The 20,183-nt window shown below is 40.8% G+C and overlaps 1 protein-coding gene across 3 annotated transcripts in view; it reads left to right on the forward strand.

The window, feature by feature from the left end:
• The window catches only part of LYN (LYN proto-oncogene, Src family tyrosine kinase), a 116,552-nt gene that overhangs the window by 66,202 nt on the left and 30,167 nt on the right, over positions 1 to 20,183 (forward strand). For all 3 annotated transcript variants that reach the window (XM_032421590.1, XM_032421592.1, XM_032421591.1), the window contains exons 9-10: positions 10,359 to 10,541; positions 12,565 to 12,641. In XM_032421590.1, coding sequence (XP_032277481.1) covers positions 10,359 to 10,541; positions 12,565 to 12,641 — 260 coding nt within the window. The remainder of the gene's footprint in view (positions 1 to 10,358; positions 10,542 to 12,564; positions 12,642 to 20,183) is intronic.

A 20,183-nucleotide genomic window follows, 5' to 3' on the forward strand; every position in this document is an offset into this window, starting at 1 on the left:
TCAGCATTTGAATAGATTTGCTAATAATTTTGTGTGCATGGTAAAATGCATATAACTTAAAATTTACCATCTTAACCATTTTTAAGTGTACAGTTCAATACTGTTATGGACATTCTGATTAGACAGCCAATTTCCAAAGCTCTTTTTATCTTGAAAACTGGGCTTCTATACTCTTTAAACAACAATTCCCCATAACCCTCTTCCCAGCCTCTGTCCACCACCGTTCTACTTTCTGTCTTTATAAATAAGCAGAATCATAAAGTATGTACTTTTTTGTGTGACTGGCTTATTTCACTTAGCACGTCCTCCAGGTTCATCCATGTCGTAGCCTATGACGGAATTTCTTTCCATTCTAAAGCTGACTTAAATTCCATTGTATGTATATACCATATTTTGTTGATCCATTCATCCACTGATAGACACTTGCGTTGATTCCACCTTTTGGCTATTGTGAATAATGCTGCTATGTCCATGCGCACACAAATTTCTCTTTGAGACCCTCCTTCCAATTCTTTGGGGTATATACCCAGGAGTGGGATTGCTGGATCACAGGGAAATTCTATATTTAATTTTTTGAGGAACTGCCATACTGTTTTCCATAGTGGCTACACTTTACATTCCTACCAACAGTGCACAAAGGTTCCAATTTCTCTACATCCTCACCAACACTTACTCTTTACTTTTCTATCTTTCCCTTCTTTCCTTCCTACCTTCCTTCCTTCCTTCCTTCCTTCCTTCCTTCCTAAGGTAGCCATCCTAATGGATGTTAGGTTGTATCTCATTGTGGTTTTGATTTGTACCCTAGTGATTAGTTATGTTGAGTATATGTGTTTATCTTTTCATGTGTTTACTGGCCATTTATATGTTTTCTTTGGAGAAATATCTATTCAAGTCCTTTGCTCAGGTTTTAATTGGTTTGTTTGATTTGCTAATAATGTTTTATAAGAGAGAGGCAACAGAAGCTTATCTGAAAGATTATAATAGAACCTAGCTTTTGTAGGCATGGTGTGAGGATTAAATGAGATGATTCAGGTGAGCACGTAGTCGACAGCACTCAGAGAACTGTTGTTATTATTAAATACTGAATTTTCTTATAAAGAAAGTATGGTAACATTAGTGGAAAGACCGAAATAGGAGAGATTACCCAGGATTTCCTCACTCAACAAAGTTGTTTCTTGTTGGTTTTTTTTTTTAAGATTTATTTATTTATTTGAGAGAGAGAGCACTCGAGCATGTGCGCGCACATGCATATTCATGCGTGCACAGAGGTGGGGAGGGGCAGAGGGAGAGGGAGAGAATCTTCACGTAGACTCCCTGCTGAGCGTGGAGCCCGACCCAGGGCTCAGTCCCACGACCCATGAGATCATGACCTGAGCCAAAACTAAGAGTTGGACATTTAACAAACTGAGCCACCCAGGCACCCCTGTTTCTTGGGGTTTTTTAAATTAAACTTCTTATTTTGAGATAATTATAGATTTATATGTAATTGTAAGAAATAATACAGAAATGAAAACATGTCCATGCAAACACTTTTACATGAATATTTGGAAGAACATTATTCATAATAGCTAAAGAGTGTAAACAATCCACATGTCCATCAACTGAATGGATAGACAAAATGTGGTGTATCCATACCATGGAATATTATTCAGCAAGAAAAAGAAATAAAGTACTGACACATGCTACAGTGTGGATGACCATTGAAAACACTATGTTGAATGATAAAAGCCAGACAGACACAGAGGACCACATGTTATGTGATTCCATTTATATGAAATGTTGTGAATAGGCAAATCTATAAAGACAAAGGAAATGAGTGGTTGCCTCAGGTGGAAGGATGGGGATGTGGCCGTCAAGGGATATGGGATTTCTTTTGGGGGTGATGGAAATGTTTCAATAATTGTGCTGATGGGCTCACAACTCTGAATATATAAAAACCAATGAATTGTATACTTTAAATAGGCAAATGGTATGGTATATGGATTATATTTCAACAAAGCTTTATATACATATATATTGTATCACATATTACATATATATATGTGTATATATATATATATATATATATATATATATATAATGCAAAGAGATCCCATGTAACCTTTACCCAGTTTCCCCCAATGCTAACATCTTGCAAAATTGTAGTATGATATCATTGCCAGGATATTGACATAGATGGTTTTTTTTTTAATCGGGCTTTTCTCTTTTTAGTCTTGTATTAAAGAAAGGAAGGAAGAGGAGGTAGGAACAGGGTGGGGAAGGAAGGAAAGAAGGAAGAAATTTAAAAAAGAAAGGGAAAAGAACAAAATAGAAATTTTGATCCTCAATCTTTTGCAGATATATCGGTTCTGTGAATTTGGCTATCAGGGAGCTCTTCCTTAGCTATTGAAATAAGGTCAATATGTTGAATGCATTTAGCAGAGGAATACTGGGAATAAAACCAAAAGAATAATGATTGATGACACTATGTTATGCATCAGAGGTCAAAGGTTGCCCCCTCTCCTAGGTGTGTCTGTATGTCTCATTCCAACTCTCTTGAGGGTTGGTGTAATAGCAAGGTCTGCCATTTAGAGCTGCCTGAATTTTGTTTTTTATTTCTCTATTTTATTTCTCAAGAGATGAGCAGGCTAGTTTTTCTCATTGATAGAAAAAGAAGAACAAATTAAAAATGATATCACTGTTAACCAAGTAAATTGATATTTTTGTGAAGCTTGAGGAATGGTTCATAGACCACCAGTCACATTTTATGGTCTGGGTTTTTTTGGTCTGAAATGCAGTGAACAAATACGAGGAAGTGACCTGTTCTGGGGAGGAGGGGTGGGGGTAAAAGAAAGCAGTTTCTCCCTCAAGCTGTTTCCTGTCCTTCGTGTGATCCTCTTGACATCTGGCTTGGTGACACGTTTTTCCCCCGTGGATTATTGGATTCTGAGGGAACTGACTAGTCAGTGAAGCCAAGGATGATGTTTCCTGTTACCACTTGGTCTACGAAGAGACTTTGTAGAAGAAAGGGAACTTGTTTTGAATTGAATTTTGCCTTTTTTTTTTTTTTTTAGATTTTATTTATTTAGAGACAGAGCATGAATGGAGGGAGGAGCAGAGAGAGAGGGACAAGCAGACTCTGCACCAAGCACAGAACCAGATGTGGGGCTCGATCTCACAACCCTGAGATCATGACCTGAGCTGAAATCAGGAGTCCCACGCTTAATGGACTGAGCCACTCAGGTTTTGCTTGATATATTTTCATTTAAGCCAACTGCATTGAAATTAATCACCAGCCAACTTGCAAAATCAACCCCATGCATCTTTTTTTACCAACTTCCATTTTGTGGTACTTAGGTGTTCTTTAGCAAATTAGGCACACCTGAAAATAGAGCTTTCTCAGATTGTCACCCCAACTGTCTTTAACTGTGCCAAAGTGGCACTCTTGAAGACATTCTTTACTTTCAAATGAATTTTTTAAAAAAATCATTTGCATCTGTAATGCCAACCCAAATCTCCACGAGTAGGTTAATTGAATACTGGAGAATATCTTGGTAAAGTACAATTTGATCCGTAGCGCCGAATAAAAACCATGCCTTTAGTGCAAGTTGGAAACCTGCCTTGTTGCTTAAATACCACAACCCCAAGACACAAGTAAGTGGGAGTTACTGCCCTTCTTGAGCTGTGCTCTTGACACAGCTGTTTTAGTCACTGTTCATCTCAAACTCCCTATCAGCATTTTTAATATCTTTAGCAGCTGTGCTATTTCCTGATAACTTTTCCCCTACCCTTGGAAAGCATTTTTTTTCTTCATCCTTTAGCCATAATTTTATATGATGTAAAAGTCTCAGTGAGTTCCATTGTTCGACAGAGAGGGAATAGTTTTGTTTCTTTAGCTTTTATTGCTGTGTCATATAACAAGCAGACTGGAAAGTATGTACAGCACAAATAGTCAAGATCACAAATAATTACAAAAGGAAAACTGGTGTGGTAGATACTGAGATCACACGCTGGAAACTTGCCAGCACCCAGAAGCCCCCATTTATCCCTTCCCAACCCCAACCTCACCATCCCCCAAAAGACCGTCCCCCAAAGGCAACTGCCATTTGGACTTTTGTGATAATTTCCTTTTCTTTACACTTCTGTTACTTTTGTATATGGGGGTGTGCATCCTCAAACAATATAGTTTAATTTTGCCTGTTTTTAAACTTTATATAATTGAATCATACCAAATGTACTCTTGTATTATGTCTCACCTCTTCTGTTCAGTATTATCGTTGTGAGATTCATCCATGTTTTTGGGGTGTAGCTACAGTTCATTTACTTTCATTGCTATGTAGTGTTGCGTTATATAAGTACTCAAGTGGTAAGAAGGCTTATCCATTGATTTCACTGTTTATTGATGGAACTGGACGTGTTCCCAGTCTTAAGCCACTATGAACAATTCTGCCGGGAACATTTTTGTACTGGTGCAAGGGTACGTGACTTTCTCAAGGGTGGCCAGGAGTCCGTTTACTGGATCATGGGAGTATGAATCTTCAACTCTCCTAAATACTGCCAACTCTGTTTCCAAAGTTCTTGTCCCAGCAAAATGTACAAGAGATTTCAGTGTGCCATTTCCTGATCAACAGAATTGTATCTAGAAGGAGGGGGGCTGCAGGTCAGCACAGCCCTTGTGTGTTTGTGTGTGTGTGTGTGTTTGTGTATGTGTGTTTGTGTGTGTGTGTGTGTGTGTGTGTTTGTGTGGTCACTCAAGGTAATTGCACTTGAAAGAAGGCTGCTCTGTCAACATCCGCCATGGGCCCCTGGGAATGTTGGTGAAGATAGAAGCTTCCCAGCTGAATTTTGCTGATGCTCAGAAAAGAGCACAGAAGAAGGCCTTGGGGAGCTGCCCCAGTTTCCCCACTAGGGTTGTGTGCTCACCAGCACTCACATTGTCAGGCTTTGTCATTTTTGTTGAGCTGGGTGGTGGTGTCTTCCTATGGCTTTATTTGCACTTCTCTGATTACTAGTAAGATTGAGTTCTTTTTACATGTTTCCTAGCCATTTGGACTTCTTTTTTTAATTTAAATTCAATTAATTAACATACAGTATATTATTAGTTTCAGAGGTAGAGATCAGTGATTCATCAGTCTTACATAATACCCAGTGCTCATTACATCACATGCCCACCTTAATGTCCATCACCCAGTGGACTTCTTCTTTTTGAAATGTCTATTCAAGCCTTTGCCTATTTTTCTATTTTTCTTATTGATTTATAGGAATTCTTTACATATTCTGGACACTAGTCCTTTGTCAGTTACATGTGTGAAAGAGATCGTATTTTCTTGCTGTTTGCCACTGATATAGTCATGTAACTGAGGATCTATGTATAAACTTTCTTTTGCATTTTATATAATTTATTTTTTGTATTTATTATTAGAGGATAGTTGGCACACAATGTTATATTACTTTCAGATGCACAAAATAGTGATTTGACAATTCTATAAATTACTCACTGCTCACCCTGGTAAGTGCAGTTACCATCTGTCACCACATAACATAATTGTAATATTATTGACTATATTCCCTATGCTCTACTTTTCATCTCCATGACTTACTTATTTTATAACTGGACATTTGTACCTCTTCATTCCCTACACCTATTTTGCCCTTCCCCACACCCCTTTCCCCTCTGGCAACCACCAGTTTGTTCTCTGTTGAGTCTGTTTTTGTTTTTTGTTTGTCCATTTGTTTTGTTTTTTTAGGTTCCACATCTAAGTGAAATCATACGGTATTTGTCTTTCTTTGTCTGACATATTTCACTTAGCATAATGCCCTCTAGCTCCATTCATGCTGTCGCCAATAGCAAGATCTCATCTTTTTTATGGCCGAGTAAATTCTAGTGCGTGTGTGTGTGTGTGTGTGTGTGTGTGTGTGTGTACCACTTCCTTATCCATTCATCTACTGGTGGACACTTAGGTTGCTTCCGTATCTTGGCAATTGTAAATAATGCTGTAATAAACATAAGGGTGTAATAAACACAGAACTAATGTTTTCATTTTCTCTGGGTAAATACCCAAAAGTGGAATTGCTGGATCATACGGTATTTCTATTTTTAATTTTTTGAGGAACCGCCATACTGTTTTCCACAGTGGCTGCACAAAGGGTTCCTTTTTCTCCATATCCTCACCAACACTTGTTATTTCTTGTCTTTTTGATACGAGCCATTCTGACAGGTGTGAGGTGAGATCTCACTGTGGTTTTGATTTGCATTTCTCTGATAATTAGTGATGTTGAGCATCTTTTCATATGTCTGTTGGCCATCTGTAAGTCTTCTTTGGAAAAATGTCTGTTCAGGTCCCCTACCCATTTTTAATCAGATTATTTGTTTTTTTCTGGTGTTGAGTTATAGAAGTTCCTTATATATTTGGATATTAACCCCTTATTGGATGTATCACTTGCAAATATCTTCTCCCACTCAGTAGGTTGTCTTTTCATTTTGTTGATGGTTTCCTTTGCTGTGCAAAAGCTGTTTATTTTGGTGTAGTCCCAGTAGATTAGTTTTGCTTTTGTTTTCCTTGCCTGAGGAAACATATTTATAAATATGTTTCAAAGGTTGATGTCAAGTGTTTACTGCCTATGCTTTCTTTTGGGAGTTTTATAGTTTTAGGTCTTATATTTAAGTCTTGAATCCATTTTGAATTTTATTTTTGTGTATGGTGTAAGAAAGTGGTCCAGTTTCATTGTTTTGCATGTAGCTGTCCAATTCTCTTAACACCACTTATTATAAAAACTATCTTTTCCCCATTGTATATTCTTGCCTTATTTTTCACAGATTAATTGACCATAAAAGTATGAGTTTATCTCTGGGCTCTCTATTCTGTTCTGTTGATGTATGTGTCTATTTTTGTGCCAGTACCATACTGTTTTGATTACTGTAACTTTGTACTATATCTTGAAACCTGGGATTGTGATGCCTCCAACTTTGTTCTTCTTTTTCAAGATTGCTTTGGCTATTCAGGGTCTTTTGTGGTTCCATTCAAATTTTCAGATTATTTGTTCTAGTTCTGTAAAAAATACTGTTGGCATTTTGATTGAGATTACATTGAATCTGTAGATTGCTTTGCATAGAAAGTTCATTTTAACAATATTAATCCTTCTAATCCATGAGCATGGTATATCTTTCTATTGGTTTGTGTCATCTTTAATTTCTTTCATCAACGTTTTATAGTTTTCAGAGTACAGATCTTTTTTTTTTTTTTAAAGATTTTATTTATTTATTTGAGACAGAGAGAATGAGAGAGAGAGAGCACATGAGAGGGGAGAGGGTCAGAGGGAGAAGCAGGCTCCTTGCTGAGCAGGGAGCCCGATGCGGGACTCAATCCAGGGACTCCAGGATCATGACCTGAGCCGAAGGCAGTCGCTTAACCAACTGAACCACCCAGGCGCCCCAGAGTACAGATCTTTTACCTCCTTGGTTAAATTTATTCCTAGATATTTTATTCTTTTTGGTACAATTATAAATGGGATTGTTTTCTTAATTACTCTTTATGCTACTTCATTATTAGTATGTAGAGATACAACAGATTTCTGTTTATTAACTTTGTATCCTGTGACTTTCTAAATTCATTTATTAGATTTATTCCTGTAACTGAATACCTATGTATAAACCTTTAAACAAATTTATAATGAATCTTTTTTATTTTAATTTTTTTAATTTTTAATTTTTTTTTATGATGAGGTGTACTCTTAATCCCCATCACCTATTTCACCCATCCCACAATCCCCCTCCCCTCTGGTAACCATCAGTTTGTTTTCTACAGTTAAGAGTCTGTTTTCTTGGTTTCTCTCCCTCTCTCTTTTTTTTCCTTTCCTTGATTTGTTTCTTAAATTCCACATATGAGTGAAATCATATGCTATTTGTCTTTCTCTGACTTATTTTACTTAGCATTATACTCTCTAGCTCCATCCATGTTGTTGCAAATGGCAAGATTTCATTCTTTCTTATGACTGAATAGTATTCCGTTGCATATATATATATATATATCTTCTTTATCCATTCATCTATTGATGGACACTTGGGCTGCTTCCATAGTTTGGCTATTGTAAATAATGCTGCTATAAACATAGGGGTGCACGTATCCCTTTGAATTAATGTTTTTGTGTTTTGGGGGTAAATACCCAGTCATGCGACTCCTGGATCATGGGATAGTTTTATTTTAAATTTTTTTGAGGAACCCCCATACCGTTTTCCACAGTGCTTGCACCAGTTTGCATTCCCATCAACAATGCAATAGGGTTCCTTTTTCTCCACATCCTTGCCAATCCTTGATGTTTTTTGTCTTTTTAATTTTAGCCATTCTGACAGGTGTGAGGTGATATCTTATTGTAGTTTTGAGATAATGAATCTTCTTGGTTCAAATACAATGTTAAAGGACTTTTGTTGGTGGAATTTACTTTAAATTTACTCTTAAGGGCTATAAGAAAGATCATATTGTGTGTAATTATGCATTTAAATGGAAAATCAATTTAATAGATTTATGATTCCATTATTTTTTGTAGATTGTGGCTTTTGAAAATAACCTAGTACAGTATTTTGTCAGTTTTCTATTACTGGCTTATCCATACATTCTAACACTTACTTTGTACATTGCATTTTTCATTTTTCTGTACAACACTGCAAGCTACTACTAAGTACAAATCAAAGTGAAATATAAAAGGAAAAGTTTTAACAGAGTAGTAAGTGTTAATGATCAGAAGAAAAGTTAGTAAGTATGGTTGACTGTTAGCTGTAACTAACACTTTTTCTGGCCCATTTGGAAGTGTAGAAATAGAGATATAATTTCCTTTAAAAAAATAATCCCTTTTGTAAAGAAAGATACATATTCATTCACAAAATGAAACAAAATGGAAAAGAACAAAAGAAAGGAAAAGTCACTCCAAATTCTACCACCCAGGGATCATCATCATTGTTGGTGTTTTATTGAGCATGCTTCCAGTCATTTCTGTATTCTGTACAGACACAGATGATTATGTGATCTAACAAAGAGACCAGACGCTAGACATCACCATTTCGCGGGGCAGGTAAAAAAAAAAAAAAAAAAGCTGTAGTACACCAGGTAGAGCAACCCGCAGGGAACCTGCTGCTACTCCTTCCTCACCTTTTCCTTGCACTTCCAAGAGAAGTACAGAAAGAGAGGAGAGGAAAGGGGAACGTGATTATCTCTATTTCTGCTTTGCCAAACCACTGAGAAAAGGCTTAGAATTAAGCACGCCATTGGGGCAGGTTCCAGAAAAAGGGACCTTGGGGACACTATATGAAGGAGTTAGTATTTCCCAAAGTGCATTTCACAGGGTGTGAAAAGGTACATGACAGTGTGTCCTGTGGTAAGAAGGTGTGGGAAGTGCTGGGGTTAGCCAAGTCTGACAAGTTTCTTCACTGCGGGACTCTCTGCTTCTGCTGCATCTCCTGGATGGGGAAGGGGGAGGCAGGCGGTGGTTCCCAGACATTTCCGTACAGAAGCCTTTGCTCATGGAGAGTCACCCAAGTCCAGTTCTCTTGGAAAACTTGGGGAAATGCTTATTTGACTCTAGGATATTATACTTCAAAGTTAGTATATATAATTTTTTAAAATGCAAACCTTTTTGGGGCGCCTGGGTGGCTCAGTCGTTAAGCGTCTGCCTTTGGCTCAGGTCATGGTCCTGGAGTCCTGGGATCGAGTCCCACATCGGGTCCCTGCTCGGCAGGAAGCCTGCTTCTCCCTCTCCCACTCCCCCTGCTTGTGTTCCCTCTCTTGCTGTGTCTCTCTCTGTCAAATAAATAAATAAAATCTTTAAAAAACTTAAAAAAAAAATGCAAACCTTTTTCTCCTGATTACAAAAATAATACATATTCATTGTAGAAAATTTGGTAGTTAAAGGTATTGTGAACACAAATGAAATCACTCTAATTGCACCATTGGAGATGGCCAGCATTTGGCATATTTTAGTGTGTTTTCTTCCAGACCTGTATGCGTGTGTGTGTGTGTGTGTGTGTGTGTGTGTGTGTGTGTGGTGTGTAAGAGTATACCGAGCCTTGCTATGCACTTTTTTTTGTTCTTGGATAAAGAACATTTTATTCATTAGAGGAAAATCTTTTCTCCATGATGGAGTGCATTTGGAGGTTTTTCCAAAAATATTGCTTTATGAAACCTTGTTGATTTTGGAATAATTTTAGATTTTTTTTGTAAAGATGGTATAGAGAATTCTCAGACACCCTTGACTCGGCCTCCCCTAATGTTAACACTGTCTAGAGTTTTGTGTCAGTTTTTTCTATCTATAAATTTTCTTCTAACTCTGCATGAAGTTTCTGGTTTTCAGTTGGATAAAACATGCCCTCTTTTCTGCTGTCTTTCTAGGTTACTATAACAATAGTACCAAAGTGGCTGTGAAAACCCTAAAACCAGGCACTATGTCTGTGCAAGCTTTCCTGGAGGAAGCCAACCTCATGAAGACCCTTCAACACGACAAGCTGGTGAGGCTCTATGCCGTGGTCACCAGAGAGGAGCCTATCTACATTATCACTGAGTACATGGCCAAGGGTGAGTGTGCCCCCCAGACACAGGGCTTTTGAAAGACTTCAAACTTCAAAAGTAAAACGTTTATTTTTTTAAAAGATTTTTATTTATTTATTTGAGAGAGAGAGAGAGAGATCATGAACAGGGGAGGGGTAGAGGGAGAAGCAGACTCCCTACTACGCAGGGAGCCCAATGGAGCTCAATCCCAGAACCCTGGGATCCCGACCTGAGCCAAATGCAGACACTTAACCGACTGAAGCACCCAGGCACCCCAAAGTAAAGCGTTTAAATGTTCACAGAATGTTCCAATAGTTTTAATTCCAAAACAGCATGCTCACTACTGAAAAATCAGAACACATGGGGAAACAGAACATTTTTGTAAACCACCTCACCAGAAATATTTTGTGTATTATCTGTATTATAGAAATAATGTATAATCTTTCTATTTTCTCTGCATTTGTCTTCATATTCATATTAGCCATATGAATCACACGCAGTACATAGAAGGTCCCTAATAAATATTTGTCCAAAAAATACATATTTCAAAGAAGAGTATTTTTGTTATATCTTTAAAACGGCAGTTCTCAAAATCCTAAAATGCATTCATTTTCCTCTCTAGCATTATCTAAGCGTTCAGGGTGTCACTTTAAAATGTGAACATTTTAAAAACTGTTGGAGGTTACATTCCTCTGTCATCAGAATCACTGAGGAAGAGGTATCCAGCAAACATGTTTTCTCCGGCCGATATTACCTTCAGATAACAGGGTTTGAATTACTACCCTTCTTCCTCCACGTCAGTTAGAGATACTAACAAACTGCCAAATGGTTCTTTAAAAATCTTTAGAAGGAATGAAGGAAGAAAAGAAAGAAACATAAACAATAATAGCGAATTGAGAATCCTGCATCATGGAGCTCATAGTGTGATGTCACAACTGAGGAGATTAGAAAGATGAATATTACATTTTCTTGTTTAATATATGTAAATATTTCAAAATAGCAGTCACTCAGAGTCCTTTCAAAAAAAAGACGTTTAAAAACAAAAATAAAAAAACAACAAAACTAACCCCTGTGGCTTAGGTTGCTCTAACCCAGAAACCAGGCTCCGGATCAGACACTTTGTAGTTGAGTAAATCCTTGTTGAATTAAGCAACTAGTCGTATTTGGATCATAAATGTAAATATGAGTTTCTCCTCATAACAATACTTAGCCTTTATTGAGTACTTACTGTATACCAGATTGTTTTTGATGCTTTCCCTGCGTGATCTCCCTTAATCTTCTTAGCAATCGGAGGGCTAAGTACCATTGTTCTGTGTTGACGATGAAGTAGCAGAACATTTATTGAGCACTACTGCCCGCCAAGCACCGTGGCACGTGCTTTAAATCTGTCCACACGAGGCCTCTGATAATAGCTAGTAGGACATGCCCTCTTTACAGGGACTAAGACATAATGGGTAAGCAACTTGCCTGAGGGTGACACTTTAAGTTCTAGGAGAAAAAGCAGGTCTTGTTTTAGAGATGAAGCCGTAGGAAGTAGGAGGGTTTATTGACACACTTTCTCATTGAGCACCTACAGCTTGCACTGACTTCTGTGCTTTTGCTGGACACAGAGAGCAGCGAGCCTAGCCCAGTGCCTGCTCCAGGCAGGCCTGCTATGAGGACCTGCTGGTTTCTGTCTCTGAGCAGCTCTGAAGATCAGGCAGCTGCAGTAAGTGGATTGTGGTGGCAGATGCAAAGTGCTCTGAAACGCATAGCTAGAAAAAACAGTGTCCACCGTCACCCTTTCTTACCTGGCCCACACGCCACGTTTCACATCAGGTCAAAGGTAACAGGTTAGAGGGACTGCGTTTGACCAACTTCAGAAAAAGGCACTCTGGCCATACAGAATTGTAAAGGCCATCATTCTGTGCGTTCCCTTGCTAATAGTAAGGATCGTTTGACTTTTGTTTGGATTTTGAAAGGAAATGTGCGATTCCAAACTAAATGTGTGATTCCAAACATTTTGTTTGTGTGTTTGAACTACACTCACTGGCTCCTCCTCTACCAACAGGCAGTTTGCTGGATTTCCTGAAGAGCGATGAAGGGGGCAAAGTGCTGCTTCCAAAGCTAATTGACTTTTCTGCCCAGGTGAAGTATTAAAAATCCAGGGTCCATGTAAGTTCTCGAAGACCTCCCTGCTTCAGCGTCATGATGTTCCAGGGAGAAAGCGTTTGTGTTGGATGTTTCCCAGTAGTGGTTCTGAGAAAAAGGCCTTCCAAAGTGCACTTCCTTGGAGACAGTGATGGGTGTTTCACACTGAAGGAGTGTGTGCGTATGTTCAGGTCTGACTTGAATGTCGTCTTCCCTAAAACAAGGCAGCCTCTTATACTTATGTTCACGCCTGCACCAGCTAGAGAGACAATGAGGCGGAAGGGGTCACTTTGCGCTCCATTTTGGAGACTCAATCCTGAGTGTTCTGAGCACAGCACATTCTAAATGATGCACATGTGGTATTTAAGTTACCAACCTAAGGTACAGGTGCTTTTAAGTCCTTAGTATTCTTGAAAACAGAGGAACTATCTTCTTTTCCTTATTTACCCCCTTCCAATCCTTCTCGTTAGATACATCTTTAGGGTTCTAAGAAATATTCATTTATAATATTTCTAGTACTAGCCTAGAAGTTGCAAGTTTGTTTAGTTTGGAATCGCACATTTCCTGAAGTGCGTTTAAGGGCAGAAGAAAGCCAGTGATGTACCTGGTGTGTCAAGGAAATGCGCGTTTGAATGATGCTAGCTACTGACTGTTAATAGTCCAATTGTATCTGTTAGTCATTTTCAGTAATTTGCTTGTTTTGTTTCTTGATACTGGCCATGGTAATCCATGTCGGGAAGGCCATGTGCCAGAAAGCCTAGAGTAGCCCAAGGGACTTCCAGAGGTTCCGAGAAAGGGTCGCCTTTATGATCTTCATTTCTTACTCCCGTTTCTTCCCTCAGACCCTCTTTAAGTTGGGAAATTGATAAGGCCTTCTTGGGAAGATGAGATCAAAGGAATGAATTAGTATGCAGGTAAAGTCCTTCAAGAGAGGATCAGAACACATATTCAACAGTAGAGTATCGTGGGCAGAGTTGGGGTTCAACATCCGAAGACTGGCGTGTGTCGTGGCTCGTGGCTCTGACCCGATAGCCATAACCACTCAGGAAGTCTTTTGCCTCTTTGGGTTGGTTTATTCACCCATCAAATGGGAATGGTAATTCCAGTTTTCAGGAGATGTTGTTGGGGGTCTAATCTAATCACAGACTGGCATGGACACAAGCACTTCAGAGCCTCTTGGTGGAAGCTGAGGGAATCTTGGGGATGACCATCCCCATCATTCTGGTAAAGGTGTGTGATGAAGTCACCCAGCTCAGCCCCCATCTCATCCACCCAAACTGGGCAAGCTTTAGTAGATTCCTTATCTGAGTAAGAAATTCAAAGGTGATCTGGAACCCCAGCATCTAACGTGGAATGAAATGAGATTGCTGTGGTAGCACTGGGGAAAGGGAAAGAGCCCAACGGCCCTGACTTTACTCAAACTCTCTACACTGGCCCCTGCGAGGATCTATGGACTCCAAGCATTCCAGGACCATAGTTTGAAAACCACTGCTCTGCAGCAAGAGGAATGATTACTTGGTTGGATGCAGCTCTAGATCCTATGTAGATAAGGAGTCAGAAAACAGAGAAAGCAGACGTTGATAAACTTGTGTCACACTTGACATTGATAAAGAAGACCCTTGATTGGGGCGGTGAGTTAGGCATCCCCTATGGATGAGACACTTGGGGAGTGTAGCGAAGGTTTGTTGTACCCAGGGGTGTGAAGGGAAGGGGGCTGACAGGGAAAAGTGGGCCATGCGCCTGGAGACCTGAGTGGTCATAGTTCAAGTGCAGCTGAGGTCTGATCTATGTGTACCTACAGTTCTATAGGGTTATATAAGGTCTACAGTTATATGGAAATTATGCACATCAGGATGTGTACCATACCTGGAGAAGGACTTTAATTTGTCACATGGGTATTTTTTATTTGATTTTGCATGCCTGACCTTATAAAGCTTTATCTCGACATATTCAAAGTTTTTAAGGTCCAACTCGGGGTCTCTGTATCTATTCTTTAACTTTCTACCTTACTACTATTGCTAAAAAAGGTAACTTTTTCTAACTTACGAATGAGTCGGGGGAAAAAAGTTGCTTTCTAAAACTTTGTAGTTTGCAAGGGAAATTATCCCAAAGCATGAAATTGACCATGACTTTCAAATTGTAGGTTCCAGGTGGCTTCAGTTGACTCCCCTGTCAATTGTGATGGGACTGAGCACTGCCTCCCCCCCCGCCCCCCCGCCATGGCAGGAGGGGCTCGGGATAATCAAGGCCACCACCAAACCAGTGTTCCAAATCCACCTCCTGCCAGATAAGCTCTTGTTTTCCTGCCAGGGTCTCTTTCCCAGCAGTGGCCACTGGGTAGAACAGGGGGGACATCCAGTCTGAGTCCATGGAGGGTGAAGTGACAGTGGGAGAGTCAGCAGGTCAGCACCACCCAGGATGTCAATAAGCATGTGGTTCTTCACAAAATTCATTTTTTTTTTTTTTTTTTTTTGCAACTAAAAAGGATCTCCTTTTGAGTCCATTTTTGTTCCTGGTGCAAACCTCACCCAGACTCTTCCCCAATCCTTCCCTCAAGGTGGACCTCCTGAGACCCCACGTTGCCCCACCTTTGATTACTATCTGCTTCATGTGTTTGTGACTTTTCTTGTTATGATATTGATAACACGAGAAGAGGGCCTGAACCTTGGCAAGAAGGAGTGGGGCCTGCACGCCTGAAATCATGTCCCTTATACATCGGCTTTCTGTTGACCACAACTGATGCGCATTCCCACCGCAATATTGTCATTTCCCTCTGTGACCAGTACTACCAACACTCCTCCGAAATGATCTCTCTATACAGAAAGTCATCTCTGCATTTTTTCCCCTTTTTCTCTCTGTCATGTGCCACCAGTTAACTCCATCACTTCTCCCTAATGGATAAGATGAGAATAATAAATACTAATAACGCTGGCCCAGGGTGATAGAGGATACCTGGTGCCCACATACTGGAATAATCCATCCTCTCTATACCTTCTTCCACTTGACTCTTTAGAGTGGACATAGGGTAAAGCAGAAGATTTGTATAAGTCCATATTTGAACTCTAAACTAAACAACAAGCAGGCTGTAGTTTGTTCTTTCTTCTGTTAGCATTGTCAGTAACATCAAAGAGCACAAGAGGATATAATTAAACTCAGCTGTTTTTCACAATGAGGGGTGGAGAGTAGAAAGAAACCAGCTTACTTAATCTCAGCCCCAGAAGGATGAGGGAACCGGGACAGGGGGCGGGTGAGGGACAGCACTGGGACTTTTCCCACAGCCTCTCATCAGCCTCTTCTTCCCTCTCCCCACGACCTACTTCCCCAAGCTCTGCTTTCCCCTCACCATCCTCCCCTTACACCAGTCAGGACAGGAAGTGGGTGAGTGCACACAACCTCTCGGTTCATGTGAGAGCTGATTTCATCACTTCCTGTCTCGGGATGAGTCCTAAAAAGCTCTTCTGAACCCAAATGCAATTCACTCCGTGCAACCTGTCTCTCAGCTCACTCGCCTCCCTCGGCATTTAATGGAGAGGAAGAAATTCCAACTAAAGTAGCTCTACCAGTGCTTTCCCTCTGGTATGAAATGAAGCGATGTTGTGCTCTTTGTGCTAAAATAGGAAAATTAGCCCTTTGCGGAGTAAGTTTGATACTTTTCAGAGCAGAGAGACCTTTGCCTCCTGCAAGAGAAGAAAAATGAACTTGAAAAAGCAGGGGGTTAAAATCTGTGGGAATTCCCTTCAAGGGAAGTGGAAGTGGAATCGTAGACTTGTACAACTGAGGGGACAGAAGTGGGAAATTCACAATTGCAAGATGGCGGTCAGAGAAATCATCTTGTCATTCAGGCCAAGTGAACCAAAGCATCTCTTGCTCTTTGGTGGCAACATCACTGAAGGGCAAAAATTACCAAAAATGAAATGGACAATTGTGTGTGAGTAAAACTGCAATAGAAACAGAAAAGTCAGTTTTTGTTACAGTCATGACAAGTACCCTTTCTCTAACTCCTTCCAGTTGATAAAACACTTCTACGTCCATTATCTAATTTGAGCCCAACTACCGTGACAGCATTTATATCTTTATTTACTACATTTTCCAAATGAGGAGGTGACCTTGGGTTTATCTAAGCTTACAGAGCTAGTGGCTGGAATTGCTGGACTCGGTCCTGGGTTTTCTGACTTTAGATAACTTGTTCTTTCCTCTGCACTGTCTCACACTTCCATTCCAAGGTCAGAGTTGCTCCTAAGATCGTTTTGTACCTGATACCGTGCTGATAATGCATTTTTACCCCTCAGTGGGTTTTGCTTATCAGAATTAGAGATATATAGCTTCCCCCCCCAAAAAAAAATCTCTATTCACAAACAGATCTTTCTTTCACATAGTGATTATGCTCAACTGTATTTTGCCCCCTACGTTACATTTAAGACACATTTTAAGTTGGAATTTGGTAAACTGAGGAAGGCCGGAAATCTCCGTCTGTGTAATTCTCAACCTTTTTGAGTAGGAAGGCCACTTGCCATCAGAGCTTTTAAAGTACCCCCTCATTATAGTATATGCTGACTGAGAAAACAAGACATAGACTGGGAATCCCTTGCAATAACTCTAGGTTGGGACCCACCAGTCTGTTGGTGGTAAATGAGTGTCTGGAGGGAATTTGCTGCAGAAGTTTGTAGAGTATTTGCCAATACCATCAGGTAATGTGTTTGCTCATTCTACCTCTTTGTAAAGAACCTAAAAGATAAGTTAGGTTCTCATTCTGCAGCTCATGGCTACCCTTCCTCCCTGCTTCCCCCACCGTAATATAATGAAGCAACAACTTTATTTTCCAAACCTTTATTAATCAACCCCTGATTGATAGTGTTGGCCCATTTAATTTACTTAAACTGGAGGAAGAATTGCGTGGAGATAATGAATCAGATCCAATGGCAAGGGAAAGCCTCAGGTTGCAGACTTGGTTCGCCCCTCATCCAGGAGGCCACATCTCCTTTCCACTCCATATTTGGTCTCACTTCTTCACCCCGGAATTCTCATGCATGACTCCGTATTGAGGCCCCACGTTGCCAATTCTTCTTCCAAGCACAGAAGCCTCCTCAGAGGGGGAAAAGGCCAGCATGGAAGAGATAATTAATTAATTCTACAAAATAATCCGAGCGGCACGCTGCACTGGCTGAGGGGGCATGTTCGTTACCCAGGAGGCATTACTAAGGAGCCATGGCTTAGAATGTAAATCCCAATATAAAATATGGAGATGGTGGCTAGCTTTTTGTACAGAATATGAGAAATATCACTCTCGTTTTGCAAATGGAGCTATGGATGATGTGAATAGAGGGGAAGGCATTGAGCCGAGGGTTGGGGACAATCATTTCATAGGCCCGGTCCTCATCTGTAAAATGAGAGGCACAGGTTAGGTCGCCCACAGCCTGATGCTCCAACTCGAAAATTCCACGACTAAGAAAATCTACTGAGAATATCTATGTGAATCATCACCCAAAAGTGAAATGAATGATTTTGGGTGTGTTCAGATGACGCTAATGTAAGATTTTGACATTGCTGTACATAAAGGACGATGAATGTATCACAGGGATAGAGTACTCTGGAGCCTGTAAATGCTCTCTTTATCTGTTTTGCATAGTGAGCTTTATGTCTGAGACTTAAACTTTGACTGTGAAAACTTGTAAAGGGGCGCCTGGGTGGCTCAGTCGTTAAGCGTCTGCCTTCGGCTCAGGTCATGATCCCAGGGTCCTGAGATTGAGTCCCACATCGGGCTCCCTGCTCAGCAGGAAGCCTGTTCTCTCTCTCCCTCTGCCTGCCACTCCCCCTGTTTGTGCTCTCTCTCTCTCTTTCTCTCTGTGTCAAATGAATATATAAAAATCTTTAAAAAAGAAAGAAAGAAAAGAAAACTTGCAAAATGGGCAAATGAAACTAGAGGTCCTGTCAGAATTGCAAAACTGGATCATATGCAGTTTCCTTCTGAAAAAGTTTAAAGAATGGGAAACTGTCATTTAAAAATAGTATAAAACAAGAACTCTCTTTTTCCCCACTTTGCTAGGTGGGGGTGGAGATGTTTAGCGGGTTTACATGGAGGAACCATGACTGGCTGTTTAAAATAGCAACGAAGGCAGACGATATTACTGTTGTTTTGATTTTGATTGGAAAACTTTCTAGCAGCAGTGAGAAGTGTTAAGCTAATGTAAAGGGGAGGACGTGGTACTTCTGGTCTGCATTCCAGATCTTCCTCTTAGCTCAATATTATTTTGTCCAAGGGTGGCAATTTCTGGTCAGTGCTACTCTAAGTCACAAAATAATTTCCTCTTTAGGGACTCATCGCAGAAGCCCGCAAGGCCAGAATTAAATTGAAGTAGTTTAGGAGTGGAGAGAGTTGATTATCAGATGCTCACAATTTAAAAATGGAGAGGGGAGCACTTTGAAAGGAGCAGCAGAGTGTGAATTCTGATTGATCTTTGTCTGAAGCCCTTGGCTTGCTTTCCCCATGTTCCCCTCACCCTCTTGGGACACCCCCCCTCTTTCACCCACGAGCATGTAGAGAGAGCAGCCTGGCAGATCAGTAACAGCAGTGGATGGTGCATAAGGAATGAGGCAGGGCCTTTCTGGGATGGGCGCTGCAGGCTGCTTTCCGAGCACGTGCAGTTGGATGGACCCCGGGGGCGGGGTCGCAGGAGGAGGTAGGCTTCCTGGAGGAGGTGACCCTCAGAGCAAGGGTTGGCCCTGCTAGCCTGGGAGGGGCTGGATGTAAGGAGGAGTCTTTGAGGGAACTTGGAGCATAAGGACACAGAAAAGGGGCACAGGGGGTGCAAACGGGGTGTGTGGAAAGAATGGGGTGGGGACAGAGCTGGGAGAGATTGGAAGTATTGTCCTCTCTTGACTTACATAGGAGGCACAGTTAACTGTTTTCTAGGTGACTCTAAGAAGATGTATTTGTGCCTCCACCCCCACCCCTCACATGCCCTCAAGGTGCTGTAGACAGGAGCTGGAGGATGGACAGAAGCCTGGCCCTTTGGACCGTCTTTTTAATGGGGATCTTGTGACTTCCCAGGGAGAATGGGTGAAGGGAGCAGAACCCCAGGGAGAGGACAGAGGCCAGCCTGGGGACAGCAGGAGCATCGTCCTGGGAGACAGCCCTGTAAGGAGGAGGTGGGAACTTCCCATTGGGTTTTTGCAACGAGGAAGGCCTTGGAGAACTTGGGACTTGGCTACCCCTGTGAGTGTAGCAGTTTAGGTGGAGCCCCACCCCTGGCCTCATCGCCCTTCTCTGTTCCTAGCTCTCCTCCCTTGCTCCCAGTTCTTGGAATCCTTTCCTTGGTCTGTACGGCTTCCTCTCTAAACCTGGTTGGCTCCTCCTCACCCTCCCGCCCTTCCCTCTCAGTCCTCCCCCACCATTCCCCAGCCACACTCTCGAAACAACTGATTTCTGTCATTACTTCAATGTAATTGGATAGTCCTTCTTTTCAAAAGCAAGTTCATACTGATTGTTTTCTATGAAGGAAAAAAAAAATGAAATAAAATTACTTAAAGAGAGATTTTTAA

This window comes from Phoca vitulina, unplaced genomic scaffold, assembly GCF_004348235.1.
Source record: "Phoca vitulina isolate PV1807 unplaced genomic scaffold, GSC_HSeal_1.0 scaffold25, whole genome shotgun sequence".
NCBI lineage: Eukaryota > Metazoa > Chordata > Mammalia > Carnivora > Phocidae > Phoca > Phoca vitulina.